The 21,298-nt window shown below is 39.9% G+C and overlaps 2 protein-coding genes across 2 annotated transcripts in view; one reads left to right on the top strand and one right to left on the bottom strand.

Moving 5' to 3' along the window:
* USP14 (ubiquitin specific peptidase 14) overlaps positions 1-2,002 on the top strand; it is a 16,710-nt gene extending 14,708 nt beyond the window's left edge. The window contains exons 13-15 of the mRNA XM_014312008.2: positions 369-429; positions 1,069-1,176; positions 1,304-2,002. Of these exons, the coding sequence (XP_014167483.1) occupies positions 369-429; positions 1,069-1,176; positions 1,304-1,455 (321 nt within the window). The 3' untranslated portion in view covers positions 1,456-2,002. The remainder of the gene's footprint in view (positions 1-368; positions 430-1,068; positions 1,177-1,303) is intronic.
* A 1,675-nt stretch (positions 2,003-3,677) lies between these two features.
* Positions 3,678-21,298, bottom strand: part of THOC1 (THO complex 1) — a 21,559-nt gene continuing 3,938 nt past the window's right edge. Inside the window, exons 2-21 of the mRNA XM_031066602.1 lie at positions 20,321-20,394; positions 20,153-20,213; positions 19,174-19,240; positions 17,999-18,117; positions 17,288-17,336; positions 16,692-16,787; positions 16,343-16,425; positions 15,775-15,848; positions 15,109-15,217; positions 13,961-14,092; positions 13,481-13,581; positions 12,554-12,620; positions 12,343-12,393; positions 11,624-11,694; positions 10,265-10,360; positions 9,906-9,971; positions 7,867-7,950; positions 7,496-7,643; positions 6,047-6,125; positions 3,678-4,132 (exon numbers count right to left, since the gene is read on the bottom strand). Of these exons, the coding sequence (XP_030922462.1) occupies positions 3,837-4,132; positions 6,047-6,125; positions 7,496-7,643; positions 7,867-7,950; positions 9,906-9,971; positions 10,265-10,360; positions 11,624-11,694; positions 12,343-12,393; positions 12,554-12,620; positions 13,481-13,581; positions 13,961-14,092; positions 15,109-15,217; positions 15,775-15,848; positions 16,343-16,425; positions 16,692-16,787; positions 17,288-17,336; positions 17,999-18,117; positions 19,174-19,240; positions 20,153-20,213; positions 20,321-20,394 (1,923 nt within the window). The 3' untranslated portion in view covers positions 3,678-3,836. The remainder of the gene's footprint in view (positions 4,133-6,046; positions 6,126-7,495; positions 7,644-7,866; positions 7,951-9,905; positions 9,972-10,264; positions 10,361-11,623; positions 11,695-12,342; positions 12,394-12,553; positions 12,621-13,480; positions 13,582-13,960; positions 14,093-15,108; positions 15,218-15,774; positions 15,849-16,342; positions 16,426-16,691; positions 16,788-17,287; positions 17,337-17,998; positions 18,118-19,173; positions 19,241-20,152; positions 20,214-20,320; positions 20,395-21,298) is intronic.

Here is a 21,298-nt window from a genome sequence, read left to right as displayed (position 1 = left end):
AAGAGTGCTATTTTTGAATGTATTGGCACTGTCTGGTATTTTCTTATTGTCACTTCTGCTGCTAGCAAGCCCCCACCAAGGAATGAATCTGCAATTGCAGAATTGTTTCATAAACAAACCCAGGAATCTTGTGGGTGAACACTGCAGGCAGTATGTGCTAAAATATATTTGCTTTAAAACTGATCTTCTTCAGATAAGAGTTTTGTATGTCCACCTAAAAAAATACAATAATGAATTTCTTTCAAGTTGAACCAAAATGTTTAGACTTAAAAATGTACTTAAATTAATGGAGACTTGGGATTTGATGTTATTGTGCTAGAGCTTTTATTAAACTGTTCCACATTAATTCAACTTACTCTCTTTTTTAGTCTAGTAAAAGTGATGGTGCACAGAAAGAAGTTAAATATGAACCATTTTCTTTTCCTGATGGTGAGTACAGGGAAGCAAATTGGCTTTAAAGTAACTTTCTATTTACTTGTGTTTAAGTGTACCTGATGGTAAGCACTGTTTTGAGAACCCTGTCTCTTTAATGCTTTTGAAAATTAATCTTCAAAGACTGACAGGAATGGAAAGATTAAGTAAACCAAAACGTTGAGATAGTGAAAGGCATAATTGCCATCCATCTGACAAGCTGGTGATAAGAGAATCAGGCGCATCAAAAGACATTTGCATGTAATGTGCACGCTGCCTTGTCAGTGTGTGGTAGAAGGCTGAAATCCAAACAAAAACTTAAACTGGACTTCTAAAAGTGCTGTGGTGGTGCTGGTGTTGCCTTTTTTTGGTGAGGCTTGGAGCCTGAAGGCCCAAAGCACTCAGCATGAGCATTACATCAGTAATACTTATGGGTACATATTTATTTCATAAGAATGCACATCTTCAGTTTCCTGAGACTCTCCTGGCTGAGAGCTGCTGCTTTATTCACAGTGGTTTTGTGCTGTGCTGTAGCTGGGTTTTTGCACACACACCTGTGGTGCTGTGGCCTGGCTGGTGCATCTTTGGACTGCAAGCTGTTAAAAATCCTGCAGCTGTTCAAGTAGGACTCAAGGTTACTGTTTCTTTCCCCTTCAGATATTGGCTCTAACAACTGCGGCTATTATGACCTGCAGGCAGTGCTAACTCATCAAGGCAGATCAAGTTCCTCTGGGCATTATGTGTCTTGGGTTAAAAGGAAACAAGGTAAAAAATAATAAACAAATTGCAGCCCTGTTAACCATCTTCACAGCTCCTTTCAGCAAAGGGGCTGTTAAGCAAGCTTAGATTTTATGCACCTAAGATACAAATGATCCTCTTGTTTTCCTTGCAGATGAATGGATTAAATTTGATGATGACAAAGTCAGCATTGTTACACCTGAAGACATTTTGAGGTTATCTGGGGGTGGAGACTGGCATATAGCTTATGTTCTACTCTACGGGCCTCGCAGGATTGAAGTCGTGGAAGAAGCAGCTGAACAATAGTCTTCCGTTCTAGCCATTCTGCCTAGGTGTGAAATAAATGTTGATTACTGATCACTTCTTTAACCCCAGAGCTTTAGCAAGTGGATAAATAATTTGTTCAAACCTTCTCATGTACAGAGGGATATTGTTTTAAAACTGATCCATGTACCAATTAGTCACTATGGGACTGGACTGCCCACTGTGGTGGTGACAATACTTAAATAGCTTTAATGTCTTGCAGAAGATAATTTTTTTTAATGAGCCTCTCCTCCTCCTTCTCTAATGTCATCAAGTATTTATTACACACCTACTCTCACATTTGTTACTCTTGCATGGTTTATACCACAGTTCAGTAGCTGTCCATCCTTTGCCTTACCTGGCAGTTCTGTTAGGAAGGTAGAAGAGAAACTGTTGCCTTGTTGTGTAACTCAGTGCTGCTGCCTGTAGCCAACAGCTGTGGCTACAATCAAGTATTTGTCCAGCCTGACCTGCTGATTCAGTCTGTTCTGTTGCTGGCATCTCATGATTTCAGAATAAATTGTGATCAACAATGTGTCTCCATTAAAAACAGCTCCTGTCCTGGTACTGTAGTCAGTATGCATTTGTTTTCACTTCTTGGGCCACCACTGATGAATGTCTCAAAGCAGTCATGGAATAAAGTCACTTTTGTTTTTTTAAGCTGTAGGGATGTGTCTCCTGTCCTGTTACTCATTATTCAGTAGCTAAGTCCAGTGTGATGGCTGCAAAACTGGGCTTTGCTTATTTACTGGACCTGCTGCAGTAACTGGATGTGTGTGACTGCTGTAAAAAAAAACCTTTCAGCACTGGCTACAGCCTAAAAAGCACTATCAAGGTCATCAACCCCCTCACCCCTCGATGTACAAGTTCCCAGTACCTTCTGGAAGAGCTGGTCCATATTCATACGAAACACTTTCACTTCTTTTGGCAGAATGGTGAGTTTGCCTGTGCCTCTTGATCAGAAAGGTCCTTTTACCCTTCCCTGGGGACGCTGGCATCAGCTGTGGCCATCACACTCAGCTCTTCTGCCTTGCAATTGTTACTCCAGTGCCACCTTCCCTGCACAGCTAGCTTCACCTGGGAGCACATCAAAGCTCTGGGGCTCTATTTTAAGTGGATGCTTCAAGGCAAGTTCTGCCCATTAAGGAAGCCCCCATGGCAGTACAGTACTGTCTCTGTTCTGCAGGCCCCACAGAAACACCTCCAGGGTTAAATTCTTGTTCTGCATCCTGTTACAGGGGAAGGAGGGATGGTGTTGGTGCCTGGTTACTGCTGTGTGGAACTACATCATCCCACTGTCATCCTCAGTTTTCCCAGCACTGAAGTTGTCAGTCACACCTGTACAGCTCCACTCACAATATGCTCAAGTCCCTTTATCAGTTGAAACGGTTGAAGTTCATACCTTTTACCAACCCGTAGCTGCAGCAGGAGCTGCAGACCTGGGCTGTTACTTCCAATAATTTTCCTCTATCTCTGCCTCTAGCAACCTTCACTGAAGCATCCTTATCAAATTCCTAATCACTTTTAAGTCTGAAGGGGGGAAACAGGCACAAAACTCTTTATCAATGGCTCTGCAGGCAGGAACTGTCCTGTTTCTGTTTCAGTGGCAGAAACACTACACAAACTAGCCACAGAACAAGTTGTAGCCAGTGCCATGTAACACCACAAAAATCTCACAATTTGAGGGAAAAGAGCTTGTACCCATCTACAGACAACCACAGCCTTAAAATGAAACCTTCAGAATTACCTGTGACAAAAAAGGTCTTTGTTTACCAGTACTCAGGGCTGTTTCTACACAGCCAAAGAATGAGAAGCTAGAAGTAATCCCTAACAAAAACCAGCATGGAAATCCCATGATCATTGACTGAACCAGTGCTTCAGTGGCAGAGCAGGACAGCACTTCTTCCCTGGAAGTCAGTGGTGTGCCTTGGACAGCCATCACAACCTTCTTATTTTACTTCTACCAGGTAGGTAGCTCCCATCACCACAAAGAGTTGACTCCAAGTCCTTCACACAGAGTCCTTCCCTGCTGTGAGGAATGAGCTTGCCAATTCTGTCCAGCAGGAGCAACCTGAGTTCTGCTGGTGCCAAACTGTCCCACAGGCTGCCCCAAAAGCTGCCAGGACTCTCCATCCTCCCCTTCATGTTCTACCACCAAAGATGAAGCTTCCTAGTTCCAGGCCAGGGTGACTAATCCTTTCTCAGACAATCCGGACAATCCAACAGTAATATTAAAAAGCTTTATATCCTTTACCGAACATAAAATACCTATCAAAAATCTGTTACCTAGTGACAAAAGTAACAATTATCAATGGCAAGCACCAGAAGAATCACAATTACCAACCCCCCGAGCCCCAAGTCAGTCAGTTGGCATCTGAGGCGAGTTAGCTGCTGCCTTCAGTGTCGTTGGTGAGGCTTTCGGCCAGGTCCCCGAGGCCGGCTTTGGTCAGCGCCATGATCAGGTTCTCGGGGGTGGCGTGAGAGCCCTCCTGATCCTGCCAGGCCACCAGCAGCTGCTTGGCTCTCATCTTCACATCCTCACTGTCCAGCTCAATCTGCCGGATGTCAGACTCCTTCATCTCCAAGTAGGGGGCCAAGGCCTTCCACTGCTCCCCCAGCTTGCTAGCAAAGGATTCAATCTGCTCGCCTGTCATGGCTTTGTCCCGTTGTACCTCTGGACCTGGGGAAAACAGAGAAGGCAGCAGTGAGACACAGGGAACACCTCCAGACACTGCAAATGAATCCTCCCCATTTTAAATCCTCTGTTTATTTACTGACAGACTGACTTACACCTACTTGAGCTCTGAGAGCAGACTTTTTCCAGGTGTTTACCTGGGTTTCAAGAGCTAAGTTCCTTAATGCCCATAATAAGGAAAATCTTGCTTTTTATGTTATCTCCTTTTATATTGAGAGAAGTGCCTAAGTCTTAAATACATCAGAACTGCCTCCTCCAAATGAAGACAAGGATTTTGACAGACAAGACTACAGTTTTCAACACAAGTCAATTATAACATTAAAATACAGAGTGATCTTTAACATTTAGGTGTGTTTTGGAATTTTTTAGTCACCTTACTCAAAGTCAACCCAGGTAAAAAAACCCAAACAAACAAACCCAGTTTCATTCCCTTTTTTCTTATGTTCCTATTGGTAACAGGGCTATGACAGTAAATTTCATGTGTAGTCAGTATTTTAAGGAATTTTCTGTCATTCTGGCATTGACATAAAAATCATGGAAGACTAGACTCTGCTGAGAAGCCAAGTGCTATAGTGATTACAGATGGGTTTGCACATTCATAGCTTATCAGGGTCTAAAATCTACAGCTTACCACCCGTGTTTGTTTCACAATTTTAAAGAAAAAAACACCAAAAATTGAAATACATAGAGAAATTAATCATACTCCTAATTTTTAATAAGATTTATTTTATTAAAAAATGATACCTTATTAAAAATTAGTCCCTTCTTGTGCCAGCTGAAGAGAGGTGGCACAGAGTAGAAATTTCAAGTCTCTCCAGCACTTATCAGTCACAGTCATTTATCTGAACTGAAGTCACATCGAGGAAAAGGACAAAAGATGCAGAACAAAACAATAAAAGTCCTCAGATCATTTCCCTTCTGTCTAAGCCCAGCAGACAATGGCTCTGCCAACATTGCTTTAAGACAAGATTTGAAGAAAGATGTAAATCCCACACAGTGACACCACAAAGAATGTGTGAATTAGCATTAAGCTGAAGAGGAAAGAACTTCTCTACTATTGCAAAGGAGACTGTGGAGAAGGTCAAGTGCTGGGTGGAAAAGGGCAACATTAGAGTGATTCACAGAAGCCCACAGGTGGGTTTCCACTGACAGAAAACAGCTTGCAAAAAAGCTGCCAGAGGTACCCAGTGTTTGGCTTCCTGCATATCCCATCTGCCCATGCTGGATCCAGGTTACAGCCCACAAGGGAGCTGTGAGATGAAGGCATGAATGAGGATGGAAGAGGGCAGATTCACAGACAGAGGAGATGGGGAAGGACACCTAGGAGTAGGACACGTCAGGATTAAAGGCGAGAGACAAACAGACATGGATTGTAGAGAAAAATGAATGAGATGATGTTTGTCAGGAAGGTTGCTCTTCTTCCAGAGAAACTTTTGCCTCTAAGGTATTTTAAATGAACAAGAAGTAAAGATCTCAGAGTTGGAATATATCCATTTTTGAAAGTCCCACAGTTACTACCCCAGGAGGGGCTAGGGGAAAGTGCTTACCCAGTGATTAAAGGGCAGAGAAAACAGGAAAGTGGGTGAGGAGCACTCACACAGGCTGTTACACAGCTGACATCTCAGCCATGAACACCCAGTGACACTGGCAACATAGAGCACATAGCAGAAAAGGTGAAAGAGGCTCCTAGTGAAAGTGCTAATCCAACAGGTTGGAAGCTTTCAGCACTGCAGGCCAGGACACTGGGAGGCTGCTCCTGTGTCCCAAAAAGGCTGTGCTTGTTGGTGTGAATGCACTGGGGTAAGCAGGACTGATGGCCCTCAGTGGAAACTACGCTAAAACACAGACTCTGCAACACACATCAAAAAACTGGAAAGACTGAGAATATGCAAATCTTACTTTCATTGTTTTCCTTTAATAAAGCATCATTGTCTTCCTCATCTTCATCTTCACCTGTTTTTATTTCTTCAGAAGGAGGCTACAATGAAAGAACTAAACATCACTGGATGAATTTTGTGTTTAAAGAGAAATTCTACAGCTCTGTGCTTGTCTCTGGAATGTGTGTTAGAATGGAAAGCCTGACACAATCCCACATGAGAATTAAAAATCCCCCAGAGTCTCCTAAACACCAGTAAATTCTAATAAAATATATTACTAACTAAAAAAACCTCATAAAAGCATTCACTGACTTAATAGGATTCTTCCTTTTCATAGTAACAATTAAGCATTCCATAGTGAGCTTTATCACTTGCTTAAAAAAAACCCCAGCCAACCAAATTTAAGATCACTACCAATGAACATTTTTAAAAAGATCATTATTATTGTTATTCACTAACATTATTCCACACTTGGGAATTCCCCAAAGTTTATGTACTTTCAGACTTCTGGAAGGTGGCAATCAAATATACAAACTTTTCACTCCCTCATTCAGCGTACTGATCAGCCAAAAAGTTTCATCTTTTTCTATATTTCAGCCATGGGCCTTAGGTACACAAGTTGTTTCTTGCCATTGCCTTTGGCACATGACAGCAGTACCATCAGGAATATTGCACGCAGCCATACCTTAATACATTCAACAAATTAAAATCCCCACATTTTTTCTAAACTTGCTCTTAGCACACAGTTAACTCTGATGGCTGGACAAACAAAACAGCCATGTATTAAACTCCAGCTTTTAGAACTCACATTACACAAAAGGAATGTCTCAGTATCACTGTGTATAAAGCCATCTGAAAGGGCCCCCCGGACTCAAATGTGTACTGTTGACCAAGCAAAGGGTTAATGCCTTAATTTTACAGCTCCACAAGGTTTATTCTTGTTTTGCATATTTTACACAGGGAGCTGATAGAAGAACTCTGGCAAACCTTGCTGTAAAGTTCTGGTAACACTTAGCACAGCACCATCACCTGCACATGCTGCCTCTTTCCTGCCATCCCTGTATATTCATGAGCCATGATTCTGGCTTATACCTTCCATAAAATTGGTCTGTACTGCAACACGGAACCCAAGCAGCTGGGTTAATGTGTATGTAAGTATATATTCACACACAAATATATATATATACACATACATACACACTCCTGCCTAACAATAGGATTGCCACAGCTGTTTTTTTTTCAGAGTACAAGGCAGGGCTGAACAGTTACTAGGTTAATCAATGTTACTCAGTTTATTGTTACTGGGATGTTCAGAGATTAGACTGATTTTATTTGTAATTTTTACTTCAGTGTACAAACATTTTTCCTGGCTTTCTTTTCCCCCCTCTGTCCATGTACCAAATGGACTACAGAGGGACAATCAGAAAGTGAATGAATTCAGTGTTTATTATTATAGGATAATATTACTTACAGGCAGCTCCTTGGCTAGTTTGATTACCATGTTTTCTAGATATTCAGGTAAACTCTTGAACTGTTGGTTTGTTGGCTGGAAGAAGTGGGGACTTCTGCGTGCCAGAAGTCTCAGTGCTCTCCAGCCATAGTTAGAATTGTTCACAGCCCTACAATAAAACACAAGCTTGGTTAGTAAAGTCTGGCATCTATAAAAACACAGAGAAAGATTTGAGACATTTAGTAATATAATTCTGTCAAGATTTAATCAATTTTTGTACATTTCTGGAGTCCTACACAGATATTAGTAATGCTGAGAACAGTCTGTTTTCTTTAACAATCCAAACATGAAACAGATTAAAATCAAGTGAAACACAGCAGAGATGGACATACTTATACTTATTTTCAACCATGTTTTCAGGGTCTGCTTGTTCAATAGCTTCCTCAAAAAATTCCTCCAGTGTCGGCATATATTCCCTAAAAAAAATAAAAATCAAATAAAGAGCTTAAATACGCTTCACAAACTTCTCTAAAATAGACAGTCTTTGTTTCTTCAGACACATCTCAAGCTCATCCACTGAGGAGAAAAATACAAATCCCAAACCAACCCACCCAAATTTAACAATTTTAAACAAGCAAAGAAAGTGCTTGATACATGTTGCTATAAAATTATTAACTGCATAGCCACTAGACTGTGCCAGCAGTTGCTAGCACTGCCTATTATATACATTTAAACCTCCTGCCCTACAAAGAGGTGATATCAACATCTGTCAGCAGCATTTGCTCAGCTCACAAGTGCTCAAGAGTCTAAAATGGTTGCTAGCTTTGTGCCATTTGACAGCATCAAAACATGGCTGTCCCTGCTACCCCCCACCTCAGCTCCATCTGCTCTCAGAACTGCCTGTGGTGGGTTCTGACAGGTACTCAAAGCAGCACAAAAGGAACCCTGACCTAAAAACAGAACATAAACGAAATTTCACACCATCAGGATGGTTTGCTGCTGAGAAGACTCTACCCAAGAAACACAGATTGTGTGAGAGCTGTAGGTTACTGAGAGCCAACACTCTCAGTGGTGCAAAACAAGCTCATAATGATCTGTATTTCTTCTACCCAGTACTGACAGAGACATACCTGCTTCTGCAAGGAAGTCTAGCAAAGGGTTGGAGCAGGGGGTGAAGCACACTCGTCTTTAAATTCACTTCAATTTTGTTTTGAAAAAGGCATTTTGCCCAGGGCAGCAGTGCCCCCTACATCATCACTGACTGCTGGAAAAAGCCAGCACCTTGAAAACCCATCTGAATCCTGCCACATTATCCCCAGAACAACCATCTAAAAAGGGGACAGCTAAGGAAGTATTACCCCATTTGAATGGAGATGTGGAGAACCAAGGCAAAAAGCTACACTTACTTGACCACATACAGTCACAAAACCACATTAAAAAATTTGCAACCAAATCTGGACACCATGGGATCTATTTCCTGTTTACCATGGCATGCATTTTCTTTGTTTATCTCCATGTGTTAAGGGCTTTATTTATTTATTTTTATTTAAAGGCATTGCAGCACAATACAATCACACACATGGAACCAAAAGCTTTGGTTCCAAACACAACTCCAGCTTCATCCCTTGGCCTAGTAAAGGCAAGTATCCTGTCAAAGGCCTTCCTGTACATCCCAGCCTCACAAGAAAGGAGGGCACTTCCTCTGCAAAACTCTGCACCTCTAGAAAAGCAATTCCTCCCAGGAATATCTGCACAGCTAGCACCTCTACCCACACAACCAGACTTTACAGCCACTACTAGCAGAGTTCTCTCTGGGAACTGTCCCATTCCTTCTCCAAATTTTCTTACTCTGTATCATGTCTGCACAGTAAAAGAGATTTTGGTATCTGTAACAAAGAAAGTTGTGCAGCAGAATACATTTTAAGCATTTCCTACAATTGTGCAAGCATAAGGGACAACCAATAATTACATTTTTCTGTATCTGCCCACAAACAGACACAGTATGTGCTGGAACAATGCCTGGTAGCCAATTTCCTCTTATCTAGCATTGTTTAAAGCACAGACCTGCTCGAAAATCATAGCCAAACAGCATGCTAACTTCATCAGAGCCAGACTTGGCAATCTTCCTTCATTATATAAGGTAACTAATTATACAATCATGTTCTACAAAAGGGGAGTTTTCATCTGGTTTTCAGCTTAGATTTTACTTTAGTAAGCAATGAAAATTACTGGCAGCATAAACACTCAAAGAAGTGAGGAATACTGTAAAGAGGTTTCAGGGCAAAGATTCATACAACCACCTTCTCTAAAGGTGAGAAATGCACACTTCCTAAGATCATCTTGTACATCTTCCTTATGCCAATTTTGTAACTCTCTAATTAGAGTGCTAATTAGTTAGCTTTAAACAATGACACACCCATTTTTAACCTACCTACTCTCAGATTTACAGGCTTGAATGTTATCAGGACATAAATTCCAAAGGCGGGTCAGTTCCTCACTGAAAAGAAAAGCATAAACACACATTGTTTATGTTCATCATTCTACCATGCCACACTCATGGACTGTTTTAAAGGGATGTGTAAAAGATGTTTATAAGGAAAGCAAGCCTACTGCAAGTTTTAAAAGAGTGATATATCTTTTGGCTGTTCTTTGGCAGTTCCAGAGTAAAGATGTTTGAAAATTGGTGCACAGAAAAAACAGTGGGGGAAAAAACCCCCAAACATAAAATCCCCCAACCAATTAACCAAGCCAAACCCAGAAATTTTGTAAATGAAAGAGAAATCAACATACTTCCCCATAAGGATTTTTTTGTTTGATCCTTTTCCTAAGAAGTCCTCTGGAGCTGGCCTCTTCCTCACAGGCCTCATTGGCTTAGAATCAGGAGGTCTAAAGAAAAAAAAAAAAGAAAACAAAAAGAAGATGCTCTTCAGTATCAAACCAGTAATATCTCAAGAACAAAAAAGCTGTTTCACCTTCACCTTTCACCTTGAGATGGTGCCAAGTTAAATCGTAATGAAAGGACTGAGGGACAGTGAGTCTAAGGGTGGAAGGAGGCAGTGGGGAAAAGGAGAGAGAAGGCAAAGTAGAGATAAAGGATTCTGCCAGACACCAAAATTAGTTCACTCAAAAATGTAAAGGTCTACCAGAGTCCCAATAAACAGAAGGAAGCAAATCACAATTGTGCCAGCAGGACGTGATCTACCCCACTGCTGGGATCATGGTTGCAAGGTCTCTTTCCCCAGCTGCACCTGATTTCATGGGATTAGAGAATGGAGATCCCAGAGCACTGAGGTTAGGGCAAGACCTACCCAAGCTGAAACTCTGGATGAGATCTAAAGGAGACAGAATATTTATAAAAGTCAAACTTCATATTTTACTTCCCCACAATCCCCCTGCAACAATAATTTCTCTCTTCTAGCAGCCCCCCTCCCTTTTATTTACAAACAGCTTAAGTCATGAAGAGGTGGCTGCACCTCATCTCTCCAATAAAAAGGAATCTCCAAAGATATAATGATCCACATGCTCCTTACCACAAAGAGGTCACAGTCTGTGTGTACAATGAAGACGGGTGGAAGACAAATGTTTGGTCAAGCCCTCAAGATAGTCAAGTAGACACATTGAGTCAAAGTTCAAGTTTTGCCACTAGTTAGTAGCCCAGGAAACTTTCAGTGGTGAAAGCCATCTAATTGCCACTCCCTTTAAGGTAAATGATCACCATCAAGTGGCAAGCTAATAAATAAATTGTGTAAGAGAACTGTTACACAAACTCCAAGTATGCTGCCCTGCCAAAGCCATAATGCCAAAGGCTTCATTAGAGGCAGTCCAAAGGCATATATGGAAAAGTCAGGCACTAACCACTTCAAGCTAGGGTCTGCTGAAACTGGGAGGCAGCAAAACCTGCTCCAGTCTCCTGGACCACTGGATCCTCAGTACCACAAAATACTGCCCTGAGACAATGAAGAATGCTCTCCCGAGAGCAGACACACCCATAAGCACCCTGACACTCTGCAAGCCTTATGACTTTTGGCAGAAATCTAAGAGCCTGCACTCACTGAAGGGACAGGCAGCTGTACAGCTGGGTACCAGATTCTGAAGTGGAACCACCATTTCAAACAAGCAGCAGAAAGCTTCTGTTGCATAACAAGTTACCTTTCTTTCACAAAGCTTGGGCAGCCCTCATTTTTCCATGAGTTCCAGTTTTCTTCAGTATTTAATATATGCTGTAGAAAGACAGAAAGTATTGCACATTATTAGGGTCATAAGCACTTTAAGAGTTGACCCCAAAGTTTTAAATGGAGCTATTAAAATTAAGGGGAAACCTTTGTTCTAGGCTGTGTGTTTCAGTCACTATCTTGAGAATCATCAGTATAATCTTGGGCAACTGGATTAATTTATACAAAAATAGTGTAACTCCTCCCTTCAAAAATTGTGGGAAAAGCTTTATTTCCCCTGGTCTGGACAAGAAAATAGATGCAGTCAACGTAAAGGAAAAAAGGAAAGCAAAAAGACAACTTCTTGGGTTTTAATTAATTTCACTTGTATTTCATTTCCATGTCTTTGGGCAGAAGACTCCTATCTGCAAAAACTTTTAAATATTTTTTGCTTTCTAATAACCCATCATCCTGTATATACACATGCACATACAGGCATATCTCCGTTTCTCCCCCGAAGAAGGAAAAAAGAGTATTAATAAAAATATGGGATAAAATACGACTACAAAATAAAAAGACACTAAGACTATTTTTTAGTAGGATGAGGCAAAAGTTTTCTCAGATACCATAGATGTGTTCTAAAAGCTAGTATAAGCTAAAACTGCTTTTTTATGTGCTACATAGACTTTGTTCAGGCAGGCATATCAAAATACTCACCTCTACCATTTTTGAGAATCTTTCCCCATCTGGAGGATTTTCTGAAAGAAGCTATGAATGGGAGAAAAGAAGGTGAACTTTTTGTATTGTATCTGTGGCAGAACATGTAGGAAAAGAACTCCAGAGAATGCTGCTTTAAAGGTGGTTGATACAATATTACATGCTTAATATTCTTCCATGTAATTTTTATGAAAGTAGATACTGTACCAACCTGGTAGACTGCTTTTGTAGTATCTTCAATCCAAAGAGACTGTTCATCTGTTAGAACATAGTTCGAACTGGAATTGAAAAAAAAAAACCAGCACATCAGAAAGTGTGCTGAGGACACATAATTTATACTACATACAATCTGAGGGGTTTTAGGATCTGAGGAAAGCGCTTTGAATGTGATCTCCTGTGGTCCCAGGGCATTTATTAGCTTGTGGACTTAACTGGATGTGCTTGGGGACTATACTTTCAAGGTGTAGATAAACCCAATAGGAAGTCCATTTGAGTGACTCAAGATCACACCTCGACATTGGACCCAAAACACAGCAAATGGGCACAATGAAAATATTTCCCTCAGAAACACTCACCAAGTGTTATACTACACCATCTGTACCTCATGCTATCCTTGACCACCAATAAGTGACCATTTATAATGAACATTTTAATGCAATGACAATGAAATGACTGTCACCTCAAAAGGACTGAACTGGAATTCAGAAGACCTGAATTCCATTCCTTCTCAGCCACTAGACTGTCTTGAAAAATAATCTGTAGAATTAGGATAATGATCCTAGTTTACAAAGTTCTCTGAGAGGTGTTTACAAAAAGCAAGCTATAGCAGGTGGCAGAAAACTTACTCTGCAAAGATGAGCAGATTGCGTTTTTGCCTGTATAGTAAGTGGCACAAGTTCGAGCAAGTCCAATCAACACTAGAGCATGGGAGGGCAAAGAATCAGGCAGAGGAGTAGAGAAATGAATGAGAGCTCTGCTTTCCTGCTGTAAAATTACTTCAGCCACACCCTGTATTTATCAATCCAAGGCTTCAAGTTCCACAAACTCAGAATAAGTAGGCAAACTATTTTAAAATATTTTGGTTTGTCTCCAAGTTCCTAGTTCCTCATCCCCAAAACACAAAGTATTTTCACATTACCTCTTAAATTTGACTTGTCCCTTTAGATACTGAAATAGTATTAGGTACTGCAACAAGATGTGACGACGGAAGTTACTGTCACTCAGCTGTAAATCCATCAGCTAAACAACAATAAAAAAGCAAAAGATCTTTAAATATTTACTCTCTTTTAATTTATCTTTGTAAAGGCACCATTAGAAATGCAATCCAATAAACAAATGGCAGCGTTACTGAAGACTCTTATTCCAGAAATAGAAGCCCCGTAGTCATTAATTAACAGAGGCAACCCACAAAGAATAAAATAGAAAAAGGAATAGAATAAATCTATCTAAATAAAGCAGCCAAACAGTGTAATGGGATATCCAGAGAAACTGTGGAGTCTTGACTGGACATAGTGCTGATCAACTGCTCCAGTTGACAGCTTTGAGTAGGGAAGCTGAACCAGACATAAATTCCTTCCAACCTCAATTAGCCTGGAATTCTGGAAGGGAAACCACGTACCTTTTCACTAGTTAGGAACTTTGCAAAATACACATGTTCTCCTCCTGTTTTAAGTTCTTCCAACTTTTTTCGGGAAGCCTGAGTGTCATCCAATTTGTAACTTTTGAAAACAGCCAAAACTTCTTCTGAGTACTATAAAAGAGTTATTTACCACATGAAAACAATACTGAACCTTTGCAGACTTAAAGCCAAGTGAGTAAAATACTTGCTAAATGTGCTATCAGCCCATTGAAACAACCCCGTTGTTACTGATGTGCAGGACTGCTCTGAACACCACAAATGAAGTGAAAATGTTATCATGTCAGAACATTTAAAGTATGCTAAGAAAAACAACATTTTAGGATCTGAACAATGTTTTGTTGTTTAGATGTCATGAAGAAAAAAGGTTCACATGATGACAGTGCTACAGATTTCATCTGAAAGACCTAAGTCTGGCCTTGATCAGTTTCTGAACTGCACCTCTGGTGGTTTTTGTTGGTATTTTTTTTGGCCCCATTAGTAGATGTCATAAATTAGATTTATATTAGGATGTCTGAGCAGATGTCACCTCTTATTACCAGAACACAGAGAATGAAGATTAAAAAATAATTAAGTTTCTTTGAATTAAATAAATACTGAGTGACAAATTTTGAAGACACAGTACCTAAGCAATAAATCCTCATCAATATTCATACTAAGCAAAACAAACAGCTGGCTGAAGGGGACATTCAAGTCATTGCTTCTACAAAGAGATCTGCTTTATTAGAAACCAGCAATCTTTAGGATCCCACTGGCATCAGTATGACTACTCAAAAATAACAGCAAGGACTAGATGGAGCTATTTACCTTCTTCGGGTAAAAAAACCCACCCAAACCCACAACTTCTGCTTTTTGCAGCTGATAAACCACAAAAAAAAGTACTTCTGGCACTGCTGCAGCATATGAAGTGTTTCTGATATTGACACACAGTAGGGAATTTACTGTACATTTTAACACAACATATTAATTTACTGTAAAAGGCTCACTTAAGAAAACAGCAAAATGCATTTCCTCGTGCACTATCATTTTCCAGCAGCCTGACCTTTGAACTGTTCCATGCTTATGCAGTCACTGCTACTCATGTAAACAATGACCTCAGGCTGAATGGTTGAAGCATGAACTCAGATTACCTTCAGAAACGTTTTCCATGACACCTTCTCATAGCACTGCACAGGATTTCTAAAATAATCTTGAAGCGACCAGAATTTTCTATACAGGTTATAATCTATTGGAATGGAACTGTGGAAAAAATAATGAAAAAAACATCCTGAAAAGCAATATATTATATTCAAATTCACTCAAGAATGTACAACCTCAGAAAACATTATTCACTTTGGAGTAAATTAGTGAGTCAGTAGTGAACCATCACAGAGGAATCTGTAACTCAAAATTTGTCCTTGTAAGAGTTTTCCATTCTGTCTCTTGTTACTTTCTCACCATAAAAGCAAAAAAAGTACACAAAAGGGATCTTAGGAGTTTTTCACTATCTGTGACATGAAGGGGAACACAGCTTTTGCTCCTTACGCATATACTCAAAATTCCTGAATACACCTTATCACAACAAGTTTTGTGAAGGGAATTTGTAAAATTGTCAAAACCAGAGTGGTTCTCAGGCAGGGTACACAACTTTTTCAAATCTGTACATTTCTGTCTTCCAGGCAACTTAAACAATTAAGACATCGCCAGGAGTCTTCCCTGATTAGATACATCTAATCTTCAGAGAGCAGAAGATGAGGAGCTTTTTTCCTTTCACTTTATAAAGCTTTGCTTCAGCTTTTAAACTTTTGTCAGCTCACCAACTCGTTGGTGCTTCATCATCTCCCATTTCACCTTCTTCCACATCCATTCCTTCTTCCCTCTCCTCAGTGTGCTAAATAGGAAAAAAAATATTTAAGATTTATATAAATGCCACTACAGTTTGCACAGAGCTCTCACAGTGTTGTTTACTGTAAACATTCAATTACATATTAGATCAGAAAGCTTAAGCTGGTAACTCAAAAGATCTCCGAAGTATTATTACTATAATACATGTAATAAATTTCTGTCTTAATGCAATGGTAGCCTCATTTCTCCTGAAAAAAGCTGAAGAGACAGCTCTGTCCTCTGCATACTGTGGGGAAACCTTTGCACAGTAAGTGACCGTACTCATTCCTCACAATCAAACCAGTCTTTTTCACCCTCAGAGTGCACAGTTTAATGTTCCAGGTGACCTAACAGACACCTGGGAATGCCTACTCCCAAAACAACAGCTTGGTCTGGCAGAGGGACAACCAAATTATGAACCTACAGTCCCAAACACTTTTTGTGCAAACAATCTTACACATTAACTGCAGAATCAGTGAAAAATTACATAGGAATTTTCACCTTCTGTCCCAGAGTGCTCTCATGTTCATTGGTATTGAAAACAGTGACATTTTCCAGGTTAAACTGACTCTGTAGGTTAAGCCCTGCGAAAAACAAAGAGAAAGTCTTAAAAGCTGTAACATTCCCAAGTCTCTTTATGAAATACTGATACTCAATTCTCAGAGCATTCAAAACTTACATTTGAAATCAAAGCAAATAAAAGTCACAACACCACGGACAGACACAAGAACTAGGATGCAAGTGCAAAGTGATTTGGTCCAACTGGATTTGGTCTGCAACCATCACAGACTTTAAAGGTTCAGCTTATTTAGTCTCGATGTTAAGTGCGATGAAATGCAAAAAACCTCACCTGACTTTTCTGAAAGTGGAAATAACCTAGCCAAGAACAGCTGAATTCTTCCACAAAAGACTGTGTTTTGTGACTTAGATAATCTTCTTAGCAGATCTAAACATTGTAAAAAGTAAAGAATATTAGTATTTATCCCCCTTTTCACTTCTCATGTAACAGAATTCAAGACTTGCTAATTACAACCTACTGAGCTAATGAAAGGAAACTCGTAATTGTAAATTCAAATGCCAATGACTCCCTCTGACCAGACATATTTCTTCCAAATGCATTCTGTCAATTCTCCTAACACCTTCAACACCAATAAAAAATAAATTTGAATGAACGCTACCTAAATAATGCCTTGGATACAGGCCTTGTCATTGCTGAGGAATGATATTCTTCTATAATCATCTCCACTGATGAAGAGAGTTCCCTGAGGCCTGAATGACTTTTACATTAACAACCAAGATACGTATCTGTTCAGAGTGATGCACCTTTTAACTTTATTACTTACTGAACAAATCTGAATTTAAATCAGATTATTAAACTAATTTTCATTTCCTGAGATAGGAAGTTCTTTAATACTGCTCTCCCCTCCGTGAAAAACTACTACTCACCATTACACATACGCAGCAAGTAATTCTTCCCTGCAGAGTAAAATGTGTTCTGAAACAGAGAAAAGGTATTTAGAACATTAAAATATCATAAAACCTTCTTGAGCAGATTTAATCCAATCACAAGATATGAGTAAGTATGAGTCACTCCTACAAATAACTAAATTTGAGTCTTCCCTTACATAACAGGCAGGTTTCACAAAAAGGTCCCACAAATTCCAAGAAAGCATAAAACATATCCACATCCAGCCTTCTTAAAGGAAAACCACGTGTGACAATGAACTGTAAGAACACCATCCACTTTTTTTTCTTGGAATGCACTAATTTTTACACTAATTTCCTTTATTACTCCATGTATGATTTATACAAATAAGCAAACAGCACACACAAAAGATTAATAGTGTTCACAATACTGGGGATCTGGAAGAAGAAATTGGTTGATACTTGACTCGACAATAAAGAACAGTTTGTGACTAGGTCAGGGGCCACAATGTTATCTGAAACAAATCAGCCTGAGTGACTACAGGAGGAGGTTCTAGGTAGAAAATCCAGATTAGGAAAACACTGAGACAGTAGAATGCTTTTCAGGTGCTATCTCTGGAGTTCCTGACACTTATGTGTCAGCCACAAAGACAGTTAAATTCTGTTCATTAAAATGGTTCTTGTAGACAAAAGCTTTAGCCAAACTATGCAACATTTTGCAAAAATACCTACCGATTTCCATGTAGCAACATTTTTCTCCACAAAAGTGAAAATTTTGTCACACTGATCCAAAGGGAGGCAATCCAGAACATCCCCCAAAAGCACAAAAGGAGTTGATGCAGTGCAGATACCTATGAGGAACAGGGAATTTTTTATTCAACAAATTTGAACTGAAATACAAAACAAAGAGATGCTTTACACTTGAGGGACATTTTATTAAAAAAAGTAGAAGAAAGAAGTTCTTCCGAGTTCCTACAAATCCTAACAGAAAACTTGGGCTAAAATGTGAACTTTCATTAATGCTATTTCTACACATACTCAAATGAGATTTGCAAAAGCTTTGCACTAACATAAAACAAATATTAAAAAAATAACTGTTATAATGACCTCAAAATCTGAAACAATGTCACATCTTTTTGCAGACTGCAAGTGAACTCTTTCAGCCTTCTATATCCACAGTTAGTCCCACTACACACATCCATGAAGGCTGAAAGCCTTTTCAAGCACCACTAAAACAGTGCTCCAAGTCCATCCACCCATGCTCTGCAGGCAGTGCCTGCATTCCTCATAGCACAGCTCTTGTTATTCTACAGCTCATAAAACATACATGTAGTTGACCTGTACTTACTGAAACAAACAATTTTTGATGAATAATGTGAACAAATAAACAAAAGGAAGAGAGCAAAAGCCACTTCAGAGGAGAACAGCACACTGATTTCTGACACAATCTGCTATTGAAACAGATTCAAGTATCTAAAAACCAGCCATATACTGACAGGAGATGAGCACAGATACACAGGAGATGTTATTTCTGCCTCTGCCAAGTCATTTTACCTCTCTGCCTCAGCGGTCTAATCTCTGAAATTATGATGGGAAACTTCTAATCATTTTAGAGTGCTGGAAAGAAACTGTTGATCACGCTGCAACCAAACCCATTCATCTTTCTTTATTAACAAAAAAAAAAAAAAAGAAAGATTCTAACACAAATGTCACATATATAACCAGATTTAATTATTTAATTATATACTTTAATTATATACTTAATTTCTGTTCTGAAACTAACCACTAGCATAAGAGTCGTATATCACCAAAGATAACCATAGTAGATGATTTACAGAAATCAAGATTTTAAAATTCCCCTAAATGGTCCCTAAAACTCCCAATGAATTTGAAAGAGAGATGCTCACCTTCTGTGACTCCATTAATAGCAAGAGAAATAATTGCTAGGAGATTCTCACATGGAGCTTTGTTTATCTAAACAAAGAAAACACTGTTGAAATTCTCCAGTCTGACCATAATGTATCTAACAAAACTAAAATTCTTGTTTCCAAGTAGGCATATTTAAAACAAATACTGACATTCAACTTCCCAAAACAATCTATGAAATCTGACTTATCAGTTAACTGTAGTAAGTTTTTATTGAGAATTAAACCTTTCCTGACTGCTTCCAGCCACTAAAGACCCAAGTGCACGCAGTCATTTGCCTCTGAAAATTAATATCCCACATTCAGTCTTCATTCAAATATTATTTGATCATACACTATTTGACTCCTTTCATCATTCTTTTCAGCTGTCAAGGCAGCTTTGTTACATAAGTAACGAATCACAAAATAGTTTTGATTTGGGGAGGCCAAAATATCTCACTGTTCAAACCCCCCTGCCAGGGGCAGAGACACCTTTCACTAGCCCAGGTTGCTGAAAGCCCCATCCAACCTGACCTTGATCACTTCCAGGGATGGGGCATCCACAACATCTAGGGACAACTTGTTCCAGTGCCTCACCACCCTCACAGTGAGGAATTTCTTTCTGACCATCTACTCCAAACCTACCCCTTCCACCCACTTTTAAAGTACAGTTATTGAGTAATGCATGTTTATGAATTAGAATTTTCATATGCAGCAGACTTTCACAAACATTACAAAGAACTGCTAGAAAAGGCTCAGACAACAGCTCTCACTACAGTGTGATGTCTGTAAAATACAAGATCCTACCTACTTCCTTGAATCATCTGTATTTAATCTCCATTACCTCACCATTACATAGCTCCTGTTTTTAATAAAGTGTTTTCTTACACTAAAGTAAGTTGCTGTTACATTAATATACCAGCCTGTCAATAGACATGTGAGGTTCAACAAGAGATAAGCTTCAGCAGTTTAAAATACTCACTATTTCTTCTTCTACAACAACTCTAAAAGCTTGATCCAAGGTACACTTCTTCTCATTTTCACTGCAAATGCAAACATTCCACCTTAGTTAGTAACAACCCTCAGGCACAAGACTACTAAAACTTATCTAAACAGGCACTTTTTAAAAAAACAAGTGGCCTTGACTTACCTTCCAGGAACCTGGTTAAATGCATTCAACAACGGCTTGATGCTTTTGTTAATCAGAGCCTCTCTGGTGGATGTCTACCAAAATGCAAAGAAAGAAAAGCTACAACACCAGTACAAAACAAAAAGGATCTTCCTCCTTCCTCTGACAGTGGACAGAAATACTAATGAATCTTTCTACCACACACCATGTGTTAGTTTACACAGAGACCTTTGTAACAGGAAGGGCAAATAACAAACATATGGGAAATCAGGCACGTGAGCTAATAGAGCATCACACCTCAAACCTGGGCTAACAGCCTGGTGAAAATAGCATTTCTAATTGATACACAGAGGATCAGGCTCTTGTGACCAACACTGGACCTATCATTGTCTCAGGTGCCACACCCACAGCTTCAGGCCGTTATGATGCTTTGGGACACAGATCAGGGAACACTCTGAGTCGGAAGGGACCCACAAGGATCATCGAATCCAACTCCTGGCCCTGCATGGACAGCCCCAAGAACGACATCATGTGCCTGAGCGCCTCTTCCTGTCTTCAAGGGAGTTAACAGCTCCTCCCAATTTTCTACCACCTGCAAAGTTGCAAAGGATCCCTGCAAGTCCTGCGTTTATGAAGATGTTAAAAAGCACATGACTCCTGCTAAGAAGGTGGTCTAAAAATTACTAATTCCTGTAAAAAAATCGCTCTAATGGATCGAGGGCTTGTGCCTCGAGCACTTGTGTGCAAATACCACCTTCTCGTCTGAAAACCTGAGGGGATCCAGAGGCCGGGAACACACGGAGCCCCCCAGCCCTGGGAAAGCAAAAGCATCCTTCAGCAAAGGCAGCAGGGGCAATACGCCCGGACGTTTTGCTGCGGGGGGCACGCTACACTTTCACTGTCTTTTACATTAATTTTCGCTAACCTGAAGACTGATCCCCCCACCTTGGCCGAGCCGGCGTGCAGCCCACCCTCATTCTCATTCCCACTCCCACTTCC

Source organism: Geospiza fortis, unplaced genomic scaffold (genome assembly GCF_000277835.1).
Source record: "Geospiza fortis unplaced genomic scaffold, GeoFor_1.0 scaffold53, whole genome shotgun sequence".
In the NCBI taxonomy this organism is placed as follows: Eukaryota; Metazoa; Chordata; class Aves; order Passeriformes; family Thraupidae; genus Geospiza; species Geospiza fortis.
This window is presented reverse-complemented; position numbering and strand designations above follow the sequence as displayed.